The sequence below is a fragment of the Gavia stellata genome, chromosome 12 (assembly GCF_030936135.1).
Source record: "Gavia stellata isolate bGavSte3 chromosome 12, bGavSte3.hap2, whole genome shotgun sequence".
In the NCBI taxonomy this organism is placed as follows: domain Eukaryota; kingdom Metazoa; phylum Chordata; class Aves; order Gaviiformes; family Gaviidae; genus Gavia; species Gavia stellata.
Genome location: NC_082605.1, coordinates 22927674 through 22946501, shown reverse-complemented (window position 1 = coordinate 22946501; position 18828 = coordinate 22927674). Strand labels below are relative to the sequence as shown.

General features: G+C 42.5%; 1 protein-coding gene across 2 annotated transcripts in view; it reads right to left on the bottom strand.

Annotated features, from left to right (window-relative positions):
* Positions 1-18828, bottom strand: part of LOC104259239 (contactin-4) — a 130380-nt gene that overhangs the window by 90343 nt on the left and 21209 nt on the right. The window contains exon 3 of one of the 2 annotated variants that reach the window (XM_059823517.1): positions 16144-16239. In XM_059823517.1, coding sequence (XP_059679500.1) covers positions 16144-16239 — 96 coding nt within the window. Of the gene's footprint in view, positions 1-16143; positions 16258-18828 lie in introns of both variants that reach the window. The other variant, XM_059823516.1, reaches the window with a different exon arrangement.

Below are 18828 nucleotides of genomic sequence, written 5' to 3'. Positions count from 1 at the left end.
GTTTAAGTCTGGCTAAGACATAATTTTCACTTATACAGAAAAAGGGTAACATTGCTCTGAATGGAGTGAGGGAAGAACCCGGCCGGCCGTAGCTTCAGTCGCCTGCGATGAAGCCTGGTGCAAGACTTCACCCCGGTAGAACACGACTGTGGTACAAACCCTGGCACATGCAGCTAACGCCCTGTTGGTATCACCTTTGTACACCTCTGGGACTGCACCCTGCGCTGGGCTGGAGTGGGTAATGTCTCTGTCAATAGCAATGTTGTATAAGCTTCATAAAAGACCCACTTTTGGTGAATAATTTGTAAACTCTTCTTTTTTTGCACTGATTCCTTGGTGTTCAAATTTCTCTTAAGTGATACTAACAGGGTGTTTTGATGGTTATGGTAAATGTGGGCAATGATAAAGCATAACTGATTATCTGATGAGTGTCCTATGAATTCATTCTGTATTCTAATCTTGCTTACTAAATTTTGCTGACTGCTTGTGGGGGACATTCATAATTTCAAATTTCACTGCGATTTGATTAAGCAATCAACATCTGTAGCCCCATGAATAACGTAACACGAGCTGGAAAGGAGGCTCGATGCACCACAACACGCTGTCTGAGAGTGCACTGCAGAAAAGGAAAGAGGATTATCAGGGAAAAACAAATCCATGGCACAACGTACCATCTACATGGCCCTACCCAAAACCCCGAGGCTCCTCTCCATCGATACCAGTTGTCTGCTGGCAACTGCACTGTGGTTTCTGGAGGTTTTGATCATTTTTCTCTTTCACAGTTTTATTTTAATAGTAAAGCTACATGAATTATGCATCGTACATATTTTTTTGCGGGCCTATAGACCATTTCATTGCCCTGCTAGCACTTTGGAACAATTTTTTATCTTCTCTTCTTAAATAATTGCCGATTAATTTAAAGGAATCAACCTGGATGGATAGATCACTCGGTAATTCTCCCCTTGACTCCGTGCTCTGCCCTCTCCATCACACAGGGCTGCCCAGCTACATCACACCACAGCTTCTGTGCCTCACATGCAAGTTTTAATAAAAAGAATATGAACAAGATTAATCTAAAGTTAATAATACATTTTTGGACGAACCCCCATCTATGCTAAACCTGATGATGCAGTTACTCAGCCGCCAGCCTGTCAACCATTTGCCCACCAAGAAATGTTCTGTTCTTGCCAGGTGGGACAGGAAAAAAGCACATGCTCTTCATCTTTGCTGATATTCGTGAATTGGTTTGCAGAATTTAACTTGGAACAGTACAAGAGTACCACTAGTCACTGCTGTCAGTGGCAATGTGGTGATGATGGGAATCATCATAAAGACATGAAATCGTGGAAGGCAATGAACAGACTTTCAGAAGTCATCTCTCCGACCCGAGGCATGGTAACTATGACATCTCTGAGGTTTTTCAAACTTTTTCTTGCAAACCTCCAATGATGACAGTGTACAACTTCTGATACAGTCTAACAGGGCACAACACACACCAGCAGAGAAATGGGACTGTACCACAGGCTGCGCAGCTGGCATCTCCTGACCACGCGCTAATGGTAATGGCAAGTGGCTCCTTTCTCCTTGGCGGGGATAATTATTCTTGTAAACCTAACTGTGCCCGTGTGTTTGCTAGTGGTAGTTTATGGTACCAGAAAAGCTGGATACACGTGTACTTGGCATGTACATTAACAAGTCAGAAGAGTGTAAGAATGAGGAAAATGTACAAATCAGCCAAGTTCTGCATCAGACTCGGCCTCGCAGCAATTTGCAATGTGGGCAGGGCTGTGGTTGCTTCCCAGCCCCTCGACTCCACGCTTGCCCAGTATGTACAGCTTCACGTATGGGTAATTAAAAAGGTGAGAGGTCTTCATTACCTGGAGCCTAATCAATAATCACCTGTATCTGCTCCATCTCCATTTTCTGTATCTCTAAGATAGTTAAATATTTGATGGCTGTATACAATTGACCTGGCTTATCTCTCGCAAACAGCTTCCAGCCCCAGTCAATGGCTGGCTATGCCGGCTGCTGTGGCACCGGGAACATTAATGACTACTGCACTGTGCCGTTGGGGATTTTGACGAAATTTTAACTTCAAGTTCCCTCAGGGAGAAAAATCAACAGCAGCCTTTATCTATGACTGAATGGAAAATGTTATGAGATGGAGAGTCCTGTGCTGCTTATTTACTACAGTTAAATACACAAACCTATTTCAAAAACGTCTGATGGGCAGCAGACATCCTCCCGCACCCCCACCGATCTAGCATGCAGGCTGGCAGGTTTTGGAAGAAACTATATGGCTTTTTGTCTGACAAACTTCATAAACTGTCTTACAGAAATTTACAGCTCAGTCTGGACTTGCGTGAAAAGAAAACCCGTAACCCAACCCAGACTGTATTTGTCAAAAGGACTTATGATACCTTTGGGGAACCAGGTTCGGTGTTTACTGAAACCGGTGAACCTTGCCCGGGATTAGATTTGATGCCACTCAGTTTCACGCACCTCTGGTTTAAATTTATATTTTTGGAGTCAGGCTCAACTCGGTAGTGACCCAGCTGCTGCTGGACTCTGTGCAAGGGCCAGTTCCCCCAGCCATGTCCCTTCCCAATAGAGATGCAACCTTGAACTGCACCAACCAACAATGACGCTCCGGACACTCAAAAAGCTGGGTTGCTGGGCCCACCAAGAGAGATACTGGTCCACTGAAGAAGAAAATTATGAATTGGAAGCTTATACCATTATAAGGAATGGGAAATTATCAGATGGGCAATCCTGGAGTGAAACACCACCACCCTTGGCATAAAGGAGTTCCCATGGGTAGTCGTGGCAGCTGATTCATGGTGAAATAAAGATTATGAAAAAATCTTACCAAGGGTGCAATGTATCGTGCCATGTAACTACATCAAGCCAACCTTAAAAAAGAGCAATAATGCAGAAAGCACTCACAAGTGGGTAAATAGCTATATGTTTGCTACAACCTTTACCCCTACTAATCATGCAACACCGTGTTTCTGGAAGGCAGGAGACGCACGCTTGGTCTCCTGTGACACCGATTCAAGCCTAGATGTTTTCACAGCTTTTCCCACTGAGCAATACATAGACCTGTATGATGCTCTGTTTGTAAGTTGATTTCATTGAGGAAATCCCAGTAAAAAAAAGGATAATAGCTTGATATGGTCCACAGAGTGGCATCAACATCCTTCCAAAGAAACACTCATCTTCACCTGACAGCCAGAGATAAAGTACCTCTGTGGCAGATACTGTCAGTAGCAAATGGAAAGGAGAGAGAGGAGAGATCAGGCAGAAAAAAAGATAAAGGGGGCTGGACTGAAGCTGCTAATTACTTATGGGCAAACATCAAATGAGAATAAATATGCTGTAAGCTGGGCACATGCATAAATGATGCTTACGCTGATTTTTAATTCTGCACTGTATTTTTGCTGTGCGAGATTCAATCGTTGCTTATATTTTCCAGTCTTGTTCTACGTAAAGTGCTACACATATCACCTTAAGGAATGACTCACAGATTTAATCCGTCAGTTTGTTTTCTGTTTAAAGTCAGAGAGAGTTAGCCTAAAAATCTTTTTTTGTGCACTTGCTTCAGTAAAGCTAAAGGTCCCTGGGCTTGTTTTAAAACATATTTCAATGTGACCTAGCTAATCCTTTAATACCAGCTTTCACTACCTTTGATCAGCCTCTTACTGGAGCTATAAGAGATTAGATCAAACCTTTAAAAAAAGAAAGTTGGTTGCAGAGAATTTTCTTACTGCGGTGAATTAATATTATGATCAACTCCAAGGTTGAAATATCTGGCATACCACCGTGTGGGTGGTATGTCCTTTAGGGGAGATCTCTGCACGGACAGGCATCACTAAGTGATGCCATGGCACTTGCCTGTACTACACAGGAAAAAAACATTCTCTTTACATATTGGATAGATAAACAGTGTTTTGATATCTACCTGCTGAAAACAACAGTATCGTTTAAACAACATCAATCCCAGTTGCATATTTAGACATTCTATATGTATCAGGTAACAGAAAATGCCAAAACCAATACCCCCATTTATTTTCCAACAAAATACCACCCCCATAGGAAGGAGTGCTCACGCAGCCAGGACTATTGACTTAAACAAGCAGGATATGCATTCAGGGATCTGGAAACCCGAATTTGATTGCAAAAGTGGAGCTACATCAATGCTGTGTTTGTGTCAACAACACACTTTTTGCTATGACCATCTCAAGGGAGCTGAAAGTAGATCAGCCTCCCTGGCCGCCTCTGAAAGCTTTGTCTGAAGGGCCAGCTAAGGCTGGGTTTGGAGGGTAAGGGTGGTTGCAACGTGGTTAGCAGAGCCTGGGAGCTAGACTCAAATCTCTAATTTATTTTATAAAGAGATCACAAGATGTTACAACTTTCGCTAAATACCTATTGACTGAATTCTGTCAGACAACAATTTCACTCATCTTTAGCCAGCCCCTGCCAGCTCTACCCCCTTTCAATACCATTTCAATCTTCATTTAGTGGCAACTGCAATTGAACAGGGGAATAAACCACATGACTAGCTCGCAGATGATTTCTTTTTAAAGATGTCACGAGCTGTCACTGATAAATAAAAAAATCCATTAATGTCATGATCCTTATTATTTCGGTATTTCCAAGGTCTGTACTGGTGAGTTGAGCCTCTTCCCTTCTAGCTCTCTGGGAGGGCTGCATGTGTTACAAACCCCAGACGTCCTACCTCACCGACAGCCCAGCCGGGGCACCAATGTATAATGGTAGGCGGTTGGTAGGAAACTTACAGCAGTTCCGACACTGAAGGTGATAAGTGACAAATGCCAGTCAAAAATTTGGTTCCGAATGCCCGTGCCAAAGTCTGTTCTTGACTGCAAGCCTATTTTGCAACTCTTGCTCACAACAGCCCATCCCTGCTGAAATGAGGCTGATCACATACATCAACTCAGGTGCTTAAATTAGTGTCAACCTAAAATGAGCTAGGCATTTGTGCTATTGGAAATATTTGTAATTTCATAAATTTGTCAATTAAAACAGCACTGCATGTTCTCTGTGCTGTCAGAAATACCAAGCCAAAGCACTCGCAAATTATGGAAGAATTTATCCTTCTCCCTTATCCTCAAGTATGTTGATAAACTTGTGCACGCACTGAATCAGCAGTTTTACAGAAAGGATTATGTCAGATTAATTTTAATCTAATCCATTTCTATCTCCTGAGAAGCTTTTTACTTCTTGCTTTTAATAATTTAAACAGTGACTGTGGCATAGTATAAAAAATAAATGATGGGAGATGCACTTTAAGTGGAAGTTACAACTCTCAATCACTTCTTCGTTAAATGAGAGTTTCATATGCCTGATTTTAAGTTTAATGAAACCCATTTTTGATGAACTCTAATAATCTTCGACACGTGGAACCAGACGCAGAAGAATTATGCTCTCCTGCAGCTAACAGAGCCGGGGAGGAAGCCCCATGTCTGACTCACCCGCTCTCCCTAACGTTGCTAGGGAAAGAGGTACCTCAAGAGAATTTTGGGCTGTCAAGAAGAAATGCTGCCAGGCTGCTTAGATCCAGCCGCAGGTTTCAGGAGCTTCACTCCACTTCTCATGAGCTGGGACCTCGCCTTGGAGTTATGCTGCAAGGCGCTAGGAACTGGCAGGTTTGGGGAAGTTATGTTCTGGTTCTTGGCGTGAGATGAGTCACTCAGAGGCTTTCTGAGCTCAACAGCTTATGCTCTGGAAACCACTTTTAAAATGTTGACACTTCTTTGGACATGGGAATTCGACTACTGTATGGGGACGTATGAGTGTGACTGGCAGTCACTATTAAGAGGAGAAATTGGTAGCAGATTCATATATTTTTGATGCTGCACTGTTTACTCTCCTCACGTCTCCTCCATCTCCCACACGTCTCCAATACGCACGCGGCATCCTCCTCCAATGAGCAATACTTAGACAAATCCTGTTTCAATTTCATTTTTTCCTATTCCAGGAAAGACACCTGTGAATTGCTGAGCCCCAGCTTGTGGGGGACACCAGCCTACTGCATCATTTTCCTTTTTGTTTGGAAATCGAGCCTTCCCTCTGCCATTCTCCACATCCTGCAAACAGAACCGCCCCAGCATAACACGGTTTAACTCCTGCCCTGTTACCCAGAGAGGTCTGCAACACCTCCTGGTGCTGCATGTACCATGTCTCCCAACACCGATCCCACTGTCACATTCAAACACGCTGAAAGCATCACTAACTAGTGCTAAGGCAAAATATTTCTCTCTTTCTTCGTTTTCTTTCCCAGCCCCAAGGGAGAGCTTACCTGCTCGTATTTTTGCTCCAATCTTTGGAGCGAGCCATGAAAGGCTGCTCAGTGACCTTGCAGCATTCTGACAAATAGTTGAACCAACTTGCAACCAGCTTAGCAGATTTTTTGCTTGGTTTCCTAGAGAAATGGAACTTCACAACCACGTTACCCACCCATCTGTGAGATACTCCTCTCTAAATTAGCTTCTCACTAATTGGAACCAAATCTGACCGAGCAGCAAAGGCTTACAAAGACATTAAGATAGGATAGAAAGAAGAGAAACGACGAATGCCTCAATAAGGAGAAGGCAGGGGTAGATCAGCACTTCGGCAATCTGCTTGGCAAGAGGCAACTGCCCAGTCCTGGGCATATGGGTTGTGCAAGAAGAACGTTTCAAAAAAGCTCTGGGCATACCACACTGGAAGAAACTGCAGGAAAATAATGGCTGAATATTAAGGTTACTGTACTGAAGAGGAGTGGGGACATAAAATGTTCCAGGTTACCTGCTATGTAAGAAAATATGGCAGGAGAAGCATCCTTATCCTAAGAAACACAGAAAAGTAACAGAACTTGTAGGATTCAACTTTCCATTCCTCTAAAGATTTCACATTAATGGAAATGCACCACAAGAAAAAGATCTGCTACTGAGAAGCTGATTTAACACTTAGGGGACCATGTGCTTCAAGGCTCTTGCCCAAAGCCATTCTGAACTGGTCATCCAGCAGAAATGCTAGATGCATTCACACTGCAGCATAAATGTTGCAGAGTAGGCAGAACAGGCTGATGCTGCCTGGGCAGAATGAAAAAATCCCCTGCGTTTAGGCAGACGTTAGGTGGAAATGCCCTTGGCCTCTTTGGCTATGTGCTATTTCTAGAGTAATCTCTTCCCTTTCCATTACCTCTTTCAAGGTTGACTGTTTTCTGAAGTTTTAACATAAACTGCGCTTAATGTTGACTGTAAGGACACCAAAGGAGAATATTACAACGTTTGTTCCCATTGTTACAACAACGGCTCTAAACATTTATTAATAGTGTATTAATTCTTCGTAAGTGACAAATGAAAAGGCAGCATGACAGTTTTCAAAGAAGAGAGAGAAACAACTGTAAGGCTGGCGCTATAGGATGGGGAGTAAAAGGGCACAAATACTTGACAGCAACTGAAGAAAACTCTGTTCTAAAGCACTCCCTGCTGAGCAGTGCTGCTCAGGGGGTGAAAGCCCCATACACTGATCCTCTGATGGTATGAAAATGTCTGATAATTGCCTTTTTCCTTCTGCAGTGTTCTGATTAGTTTGCCCAGTTTTTCTCCCCTTCCTCCTTGTGCTGTGCAGCGGGGGCTGTATAAGCACAAGAGAATATGAGATGTGATTTGTGCGATAGATTATTTACGAGACAAACCCCTCAAACCATTCATCACATAATAGAGGCCATCAGCCATACTTACAGCCAAAACATTTTCACTGTTCCCAGCCCATGAAGTGCCCATCATCACTTTAAAAAAAAAAAATAAAATAAAAGGAGAGAAAAACTGACCAGACAAGTAAGCACGCACTAATCATTTTTCTGCAGAGCACAGAAGTGGTCTTAGCACCACTGTAATCAGTAAAGTGCTTTCTGAAAACATGTCTGGTGTCTACACTTCACTACCTACCATACAGCATGAAAGGCTGAGATTGAGATGAAATCAGAATTGCCATCTCTTCTGTCAAATGCTAAAATTCAGTTAGTTCTACTTGATTAAGCTGTGCAACAGAACTAAAAGTTCTCCTAGCTACTGGGAAAAAAAAAGGCAGAAGAGAACGAGAAAACCTGAACACATCCATTATGTGAAAAGATGTGAGAATAATTCTCTGTCAACATTTCAGCTCACAGACACAGGCTCCACGGCTGGGTTTCCAACAGCAGTAATGGCATCAGATGGGAAAGAGTTATTTGACCAACTGAGCTTGAATGAATCCCCTCCTCTTTGGGAAGATGGACTTTTACAAGCGCATTGAGAACACAGGCACTGCAGAGAGACAGAAAACTTGTTTTCTTTTAACTCTTGCCTTTGTTCAGTCAGAGAGACGCAGTTCTCAGGCGCTCAGGAAGGTCGCCTGACTCCATAGCAAGAAGCAGAGGGACAAGGTGTCTGGGGACCTGAGGTTCAGGACTAAAAATCGTGTCGGGACAGTTCAGTTCCTGGGTCACCAGGAACGTTTAAAGTTGCCAATAAACAAGTGGACAGGAGGAGACACGTCCTGTAGAAACGTCAGCAGGTTTCCATCTGTGTATCTACACACTTTGCTATCTAAAAAAGCTATCAGCTGAGTTATTTCTTCCACAGACTACTGAGATAAATTAGGAGGAGTGAGGATACAGATGTGATGAGTGGTGGTATGGGCTACGGACAGAGAGATCTCAGAGTAAGACGTACTTCTAGGGAATGCAAAGGAAACATGAAATTTAAATAATCAAGTAATTGAGAGATCATTTTCACCAGTTCTCTGTGTATATTCACCATTTCTCACAGCACTTGGAAATCTCTATCTCTAACTCTATAGGGTTTTCCCACGAGGACAGGAAGGCAAATGTCATGAGAACATCGTGTATATAGATCTTTCTAAAGATGAACCAAAAGAAAATTGGGGGGGGGGGAGTGAAGGAAATCCTAAGGCAAGTTCATTTATCTTCCCAAAGAAGGGAGGGGGAAGGATTTACAGACTCATTTGTTCTGCATGCTTATGGGTGTGCTACCCATACTGAACCGTGCATATCTTTCTAGGACTGTATTTTCTTAATCTCTAGCCTCATAATGAAATGCCAGAAGGCATTTGAAAACTGTAGTTGTTAAAATATTAACTAACCCTGCCCTGACTATCAAATAAATCTAGTAAAAGTGGCAGCTAAGTGACTCAGTTCCCACAAATTTAAATGAAAAGAACTATTTGGCAGAAAGGAATATTTTGGTCTTAAAATTTGGAGATAAAGTTAAAAGGACAGCGACCTCCAAATACTTCCCAGGCGTATCCCCTGTGGAACACAACTTGTATTCAGAGCCCTAAGGAACACAAGTGAGTGCTTGCTTAATTTTTCTGGGAGGATTTTTTGTTTGTTTTGGTTTTTGGACTAACTCTATCTTGCCAAATAAATATATCTTGCCAGATTTGATTAACAATACTGAAAAAACACAAAAAAGAAAAGCTAACCTGTTTCCCCTGCAAAGCTCCTCTCAAAAGGGAAACATTTTCACCAACAGCTTCAACTGAACACTCTATTTTACGTTTTGAAATACTTCACGGTTTCTAAATATACCTAAATGTAATAAAAAGGCTTAAAAATGCAATGGAATGAAACACTTCAGACAAACCAAAGGTTGGGGGTTTTGTTTTCGTTTTTTTTTTTTTTTCTTCATTTTGGCTAGCAACCCCCCCCAATCAATTACTCCTACAGCTCCTCTGAAGAGCAATAGCAGATGGTATTGATCTAGCAGGACTCTGAAAATGTAAAGCAAGACAGCATTGTTTTTTACGGCATCCAAATTATAGAGCTCATCCTAAGACATGCTGAGATACCTTAACTAGTCTCATCAAAAAAGTCATGAAAACTTTTTGATGTTCTTCCCATTTCCAAACCCGTTATTGTGATTCAATTACAATGGCCAGTTAACGCTGCGGTAGCGGCCAGCGGCTGCGATGGGGACCCTCGTCTGTTGCAACAAAACCAAAGCCAAATTTTAGCTACATAGGTACTTTTCGGATTTTTGACTGTTCTCCCTTGTCCTCTTAAATACCTACAGCTGCTCACAGTGCTGTTACACAGGCCCCAAATGCCACATTCCCATAGCAATGTTTACCCTTACGTTATTTTTTCCATAGAGCTTCACAGGTAGAATGGTTGACACACATCCATCATTAGGCTTTTGATTAAAAAAACAGTGGAAATAATGAGGGAAAACCCTTCACGCGCAGGGTAATTATCTCAGAAAAATGCTAACAACCGGGGTAGGTTTCTACTAGTTCTTACACTGATTTAGTGCATGTAAGTGAATAAATGGGGAGGGCAAAAAAAAAGGAAAACAACAGAAAACTTTTAACAGACAAGGCGTCACAAATACGGCTGGACTGGCTTTGGGGGCTCAAGCATCCGCTGCTCCAAGAGCAGAAAATATGACAGAAGCAAATGTTTGATTTGCATTTATTCTGGTTTTCAGTCCAGCGACTTCCCGAGCTCCAGATGAACATTTATTTTCCAAATTTCCAGCACTCAGCAAGCACTTCATCACAGGAGGCAATCGCATCATTATGCTGCTTAACAAAATGTAACACCAGGACGCACTGACCTGACAAAATAGCGACTCCCTGCTGAAACTGTGCTGCAAGAAATACACATTTCATTTTCATCTTGGGGGACCAGGGGGGAAGCCTCGATTCATATGCTGAATCTCCAGCTCGTATTAAACTAAAAATCGGGACAATACGCGGCGATGCCCAAATTGTTCTGTGCAAGCTGTACGCAGCCCATTTTATGATGCTGAAAATACTCGTTAATCATTTGGACTCATTTTCAGGATGAATTTCTTGCAACATTTGAACAGTAGGAAGCTCTTTACTTGGCATCATTAAGAAGAAAAAAAAAGAAACCCTCAACAACTAATGCATGTAGGCCAACATAATTTCACTTTTAGCTGCCAGCTCTTTAAATATGGATGTTTCCAAGTAGCGAAGTATTAGAGTGAACTACAGTTGAAAGGATAAAGGTCTGGATGCAAATGGACTTTTTTTTTAGTAAAATCCACAATTTTTAGGACCAAGATGACCAATGACACAAGAGTGGACAAGAAATAATTCCCTTCTAATTTACCATTTTTCTTTTATCAGATCTCTTCAGTTAAGGAGGGCTTCTAAGCCTTGCCTCTTGAGCTACCTCAAAATGGAGCAGACACTGGCACTGAGCCCTCCTCAGTCACTTGGGAAGTCTTCTCCATCAGACAAAAATTCTCCAGCCTGTGTCTCCGACACCCAAAAGGATATCCTAAGCTCTGTGCTCAGCAACTGGCCAGGAGGTTTTTTTTGCAGACTTCTACTATTCTAGTGAATACCCTCATCATCAAAGCAACAGCTACTGTCAGATTGAATAGTCTTGCTTTTTTAAAATTATTTTTTTTAAAGATTTCATTTTCAATGCAGATCAGAAACTAAAGTATAAAATAATAATAATATAAAAGTATATTCCCCTCCCCGCCCCCCCCCCCGAGACAGTCCTACACGTCAGCGTTGGTCATTAACGTCCCCAGGCACTTTTTGCAAGGATGATGAAGTTAGGTTTGCTGCTCTACTCAAATTCCAAAAATAAGTAATTGCATTTTCTCTATCTTAATGCCACTTGCACTTTCAACGAGATGTATTATTTTTCACTTCTAACCTGAACGTTTTTTACTGTTGCACTACAGTGTTAAATACTTGCAATGTTATATCCCAGCGGTGGCATATCGAGGTATTGGAAGGAACTCATCTCTACAGCTTTGCTTTGCAAACACTGCCTTGGACCCTGGGGATGGAAGCTGCCCAAGAAACACGGCGGTTTTCTGACATGCAGCTACTTCCCAGTGATATCTGATATTCTCTTATGAACCTCCATCTGCCCAGAGCTGGAACAGGAGATAGCTGTGGTAATTGTGCAGTGACTGCTAGAGACCAAACAGCTTCGATTACACTGGGAGACATGCAGTTGGCTAATGGAAACACGATGCACACGACTGAAAAGCATTAACTTTGCAGTTGCGACTTTTAAAACTCATCCTTATTTCTAACTGTAGGAGGAAGGAAAAGGAGGAAGGAAAAGTAAAAGAAAATCTTGCCACAGAGAAGATTAATTCCTGCAGAACAAGGGTCTCAGTCTGAATTAACCTGATCTGTTTTGACTTTCCATTAAATACTTTCTATGCAAACAGAAAACAACAACCGGCATAACTCCAGCTCAGCTTAGTTACAAAATTGTAATAGTATCAATTTAGACTAATTGTGGATCTGGCTACAATCAAGATCATTTTCTAGCTGGAATAGAGCAGGTCATAGATAATGGTCACGTAGGAAGTCATCTCTCACCCAAATGATTGAGGGAAATAATTACCCTTCAGTTTTCTGCCTTTCTGGGCACCAGAAACATGCTTACCTCCAGCCCACAGTAAGATGCTCTTTCTCACATACTGAACCCAAACTGGAAATAATGCCAGCACCTCTCTGGAATGTTTTTTATCACCAGTACATACACCCAGACCAAAACTTTCCCTTGAATCACCTGAACAAATGTACCACAATTTCCTTCTCACTGCTTACATGAATGACCACCAGCTGCTGCATCTCCACACAAGGTCTTCATGTTGCAAAGACTTCTTATGGCAAAACAGAAAACTCTCAGTAACTGCAGGGCGAAGCTTTGCTAAAAAGACAAACGTGCATGACTCCTGCCTCATCTCTGTGTTGCCTGTGCACTCCCCGTGTCCCTCTAGGAGACGGCAGCCTGGGGAGAAACAGGATACAGCACCGCATGGCCAGCGGTGCCAGCAGGAGCGGGCTGTGCGGGTGGGGTTAGTTCTTCCAACTGGAAAAGAGCATAAAAACTCACACCGCAGCTCTTCAGAGCAGTGCAGCTCAGCACACAGCCACCCCAGGCCCTCCTGAACTTAGCCTGTTGACGCTATCCACTTTTGTGCAGGACAATATAGTTCGGGATAGGATGAGGGCGAGCACCATTCTTCAGCCTCACGTTCAAGGCACTGGGATGAATGGGGTTTAAGGATCATGAAAGCATTTCCGTCCCCAATCTCCCCTCTTTTTTTTTTTTGCTATGGAAACGAAGCTAAAAATAATGCTTCTCCCATGGCACTGCAGACTCAAATGAGTTTGTGGCTGATCCACAACCTGTCGTCAGTGGTTTTTAATATCTGGCTTTGGCAGGTTCCTTATCAGATGTGGCAATGAGACCTACCTGAAAGGGCTAAGGGGCAAGATCCATCCCTGCAGAGCAGAGGGCACATAATTTTGGGGTACAGTTAACACTATTGGAGCCACTCTCATAAAAGTTAGATGCTGTGATAACAAGTAATTTTGTGTACTTGATATCACAGGTGCAAGAACCACCTTCAAGTAATGAACATCACAAATCTGATATACTGAAACTCTCATGATAATCTCTGAGCTAAAAGGAAAAATGGCATCTGAAGCCAAAAGGTGAGAGAGGCCCTAGCTGAGTAAACTAAGTGGGTAGGTACATTTGCCATATAGCTCCTTCCTCACAGTACGTAAAAGCAAGGTTTCCTGTTGGTCTGCTCTCCAGCTGGTCAGACACAAGCGGAAGAAGCTCCGTAACCACTTGTCTCCTCCTATCTGAGCAATAAAAGCAGTCTAACGGCAAACGGCTCACCAGGCAATTTTCATCCCGCTGATGAGGACAGACAGACTTCAAAGCAGGATTGCAAATTTCTTTAAAAGGGACACAGATCCACAAAAGATGACCGCTTGTTTGCGACGTACCAAACAACCCCCTGATGAAAGCGCCAGACACACCGGCTGGTTGTTGATCGCAGTGGTTAGCAGCATGACACACGGTGCTTGTCGGGCACACACAGAGGCCATGACTGAAACAGCATCCGGCATGAAGACGACTGACTGACTCCCTTTCTAACATTTCTTTTGCTATAAATCTAACAGTGCAACATAGGTGTTCAGGAAGTCAGCCAACAAACGTAGGACTGGCACCTTTAAAACAAATTTGTGCTAAATTGAAAGAATTTCGTATTTTCTAAACATTTATACCATCCTTTTTGAAGCAAACTGCACCAAAGTACTTGCTATATTATTTATTATAAGTGGCTATTTGTAAACTCTGTTTTGAATCTATTTTTGTCCCTACAAAATTTTGCCTTTGCCATGGAGAAAACGCTGGCTTTCTTAGTGTCATTAACACAAATTGCTCAGAAGCCTTCTCACACCAACACCAGAGCCGATGATGCTGGCTCTTCTCAGAGAGGGGCCTTTGGCAGGTACCACCACATGCTGCCGAAAGAGATCATTGCAGGGCAGACACAGACAGTAGCTAGTGTAGTCTTGCCTTTCATCTCCTCGTTAACTACTTTGTAACATGAAGAAATAGATTTAGAATCTGGAGAACACCAAACACTTTGGTGTTAAAATTCAGAAGCTACGTGAATATAATACAGTCCTTTTGCTGTACTTAAAATCTTAAGACAATCTAGAGTAGAAGGTTGTAAATATCCTTCACATCAATGACAGCTGAGCTCCTTTCCCTCCCAACCCTCCCTCCCCCGGGGTGGGTGCACTGTGCATTGACTCTCCACTCCCCAGGATAACGTAGGTTAGAAATGTGGCTACGGAAAATGCCCAGGAAATACAGAAGAGTGTGACACAAATGCCTGAAGGATTCAGGGCTGAACTGACCCAGCTTGGCTAGATCTGAAACCTATACTCCTCGTTGAACCCCAGGCGATGCTGGAAAAGCCGGTTGGGTGTCTGCAGCATATTCCCCAGATCCTATCTGCTCAAGCACAGTGTGAGACCCGAGGTGCCACCGCGGCAAGGAACAGGGGCAACACGATGCAAAGAATCAATCAAGGAACAGGGGCAACACGATGCAAAGATACCTGCACAGCTCTGCTGTGGCCAGCCGTGGGGTGGGACAGATCCAGTAATTGTTAGGGGTGCCAGCTTCCATAACCATATGGGGACATACATGCCATTGCCCCTGCTCTAAACAGCACGTGTAACATGTGACGGGTGCAAAAATACCAGATTAGTAAGATTTCAAGAGAGGATCAATCCCTTTATAATACAACTACAGTGCTATCTACAGAGTACATGTCAGTAAGACCACTTTAACACCACAGGTTATTTTTTTACTGCCTATCTCCTACTACAGCTTTTCCATTTCTCCATGAAAGTAAGAAATCGGTCTCCTTCTGAGGCGTCAGAGATACCAGTGACTGCCAAGACAGGTTACGTCCTTTTCTGCAGTCTGTATTTCTGGACGCTCAACAAGCCCGAGTTACAGTTAGTACCTGTCGCTGTAATAATAATGGATTTAAATGTATCATCGGACAAAAACAATAGTGCACACAGTGGCAAACCTTCGGGAACTTTTGGTAGTAGAGTTTCTCCATCATTCCGTCAGATTACAGTTTCCAGAAAACTAGGTGTAGGTGTGAACACCAGCGGAGAATACAGTGGTGTCTTCAGCATCCCTACGTAACTTGCTGGCACTTTTTATTTCCTCCTTTCCTAGAACACTCTCCCTTGCCTCTTCCTCCCATAATAGAAGGAATATGTATTACCATTCCATAAATAAATAACCATATGAGACCTGGACAACTGCTAATGGATCCCGAGTACCCAGGAGACAAAAATAGTGACAATGAGTGTTTGAAAAAAATAAATAATAATGAAAAGATGATGCACAAAAGTGGCTCTGTCAGCAATCTTCAACCTTTTTGCAGAAGACACACCCAGGCCACATACAGAAAGAATTCTAAAAGTTGCACAAGATGTTGGCCATGTCTTCTATATATGCACACATTGCTTTAGTTTCCATCAGTTCACCTCCTAAGTGCATAGTTGTATGCAGTAAAATTAGGCTCTTTCTCCACATTTACACCCAACTGGTGATCTCCCAGTGCATTTAGTCAGTAGGACCACCCAGCAACACCCATTCAGTCAGGCTGGCACCACCATAGCCTTCTCCTTTACAGTGTGCCATTTTAAACTTCCTGAAACATACCCCGAGAATGAAAACCTTGCAAATTGCCGCTGAGTGCTGAAAGCAAGAGAAGGAAACGGCTTTACCTCCAGAATGGGGTGGTGGTCCACACAGCAGCACCATGCCCTGGCCCTGGCGGACGGACACCGTGCTTCTTGTTCTGGTTTTGAAGTTCTCAAGATCTGCCAAGAGAGTAAAAACTCAGTTAAAGTGAGTTTAATGGTTTCTCCTCACGAGAAGGACAGAAGGTTAATTAGGACTTTGCTGCATGACATAGAAGCAAAGCCAACATCAGCTTGGAAGGTGGGTTGATGGGTCCTGGGTGGAATGTGGGGCAGCGGGAGGCTGCTGTGCATAAGAAGCAGCAAAAGCATCAGTAAATGTCTCCACAGGCTGCATGGCTGGTAAGGAGGAAAAGGTGCCGATTTACCCAGGGCACAAGACACGCCTAGAAAAAACTCCAGCAACCTGTAATGCTGATAGTTTTGTTTTATGAACTTACGAGAATTACTGCCATAAACAATCATTTGTGTTATATCCCAGTCTGTTTCCCTTTAGGAGACTTGTTACTGACGCCCTTACAATCCATAAGAAACCCCTCCTTTCCCATAAGGAAGTCTCTTGTAATAGCTGTATCTTAGCCACTCAGTGCTTTAATTAAATTAAATTCCTCCTTCCACCTCTCTCTTTTTCCTCTCCTTTAGGGACCATGCACTGCAAAAATGCAATTCCCTCTCTTCTCTCCTTGCACACCAAATTCAAGAAACTTGCTATTAAGTGATGAGGTGACTCTCTCTGAGCCGAGCAGTGGCACCAGGTGTTGATCAGCACCAGCGGCTGCTGCGCGGGAGAACTAACACACTGAATCACTTTGGGAGCCTTTTATCTTTAACAGTCCCTTGCATTTCAATCTTCTTTTTTTTTGCTTTCAGTGTAGCTAAGCAGTGGTTTGGTGATTACAAACCTGTTGTCAGTGCAATTGGGAACCAGAGAAAACACACAGGTGATAAATATTTAACAGCAGGAACTAGTAGGAACATCATTATAAGGTTACAAGGATGAAAAATTAAGCCTTGATTTTTATCCTCTCTTGAAAATGTTTTCTGGAAGCACTGGCATGCATACTTTAAAAAAAAATAAAAAAATCACAGGAAGTCACTGCTTCGTTTTAGAAACTTTCTTCACTGACCCTTCCTGCTAAAGCCAAATTCAGGACAAAATCCAAGCAAAAGGGGAACTACAGTGGAAGTAGTAACAGTTTGTTATAGTGCTAATAGTCATTGTGAGATTTCCAGCACAGTTCTGCCATACCCTTACGCTGTATGTTACGTCATTCCCAGGATCTTATTATTTTCTTCCTTCATTTTTTTCATTTGCATTTTAGTGTTTAAATATTGTGGGGACTTAAAAGCCTGCTGCACTGCAGTGAATTATTTCTGAAAACAAAACTAGACCAAACCTGCCACCCTCCCATCTTTCTTCTGCCCAAGTCCACGGACAGAAGCAACGCCTGCTGAACCCGGGTGGTGCTGCCGTTTGCATTAGGTGCTGAGCCCGTTGCATTATCACACCCTTTGGGCAAAATGGGTTCACACAGGAGGTTCGAAACTACACCTGAGTTTAAAACCAGTCCATATTTAACCTGGGTATCAATTTAACAGCAGATTCACCAGTGTGAGCTGTTTGTTCAGACTGTGTAGGCACAGGGAGACAATAAAGCATGGAGTTTCCCAGCCTCAAGTCATAGTCTGAGTCTATAACTTTGAGCAGGGCAATCTTCTTTGTCCTTCTGTCTTTTTTTGGCTTAGGAAAAAAGATAGAAGGAAAAAAGAAGAAAACCCATTATCAATGAAAATAGAGAGATGTAATTTTTCTGTCCTAAGTTCTATAAAATGGTGGAATGGCACTTTTCAGGAATAACTATTACATTCCTCTGGCCACCTGCCACTCCCACAGATTTAAATATATTTTGACTGCATACAGGCACAAGATTGGATCTCATCCTCACCGAGGACAGTTGCATAAGGAACAATAGCCTAAAACCAAAATGGTGCCTGGAGGAATAAATGTGGTATTAGGAAGCTTTTTTGCCTGAATATTATTTCCAATAAATGAAAAAGCAAAGTAAAACAAGTTCCAATCACCAAAACAGATGCTTTATATACATATATACACACATACAGATGCACTAGAAAAAAAACTGCAGAAGTATTTGTGAAAGTCTCAAATTATATATAAAAAAAACTGCAGAAGTATTTGTGAAAGTCTCAAATTATATATAATGGAAGATTCTTCATATCTCTATTTAGCTATTTATATCTTCCTCCACGTTGACAGAACTAATACCTTATGCCATAAGCATATACATACACACACACAGAGAAAAGATTTTAGAGATTATACAGAATTCACTTTTCAGGCCTGAATCCTAAAAAAGCATATGCAGGTCTGCTTTGGCACACAGGAAAGAAAAATTGCATCAACCCTGAGGCTGTGAGTTTAAGCCTACTTACACAGTGCTCTAGGGAATTCTTCTGTTAATCACAGGGGAGGGAATGAGAAAGGTCTTTCATTAGTAATCCTAAGAAACAGCCAGCTGCTTGGTGACCCAGCAACTCTTGATTACGATAGTATGGAGAGAAAGCGCATGACTCAATAGTCTAAATGCAAAGCTAGCCCTCTAACGTTTTTTACAAGGAAGAAATAACACTGTTTGTTGACAAAACAGATAGGTATATACTTATGACAAGAAAATGATTGCTACCTGGAAA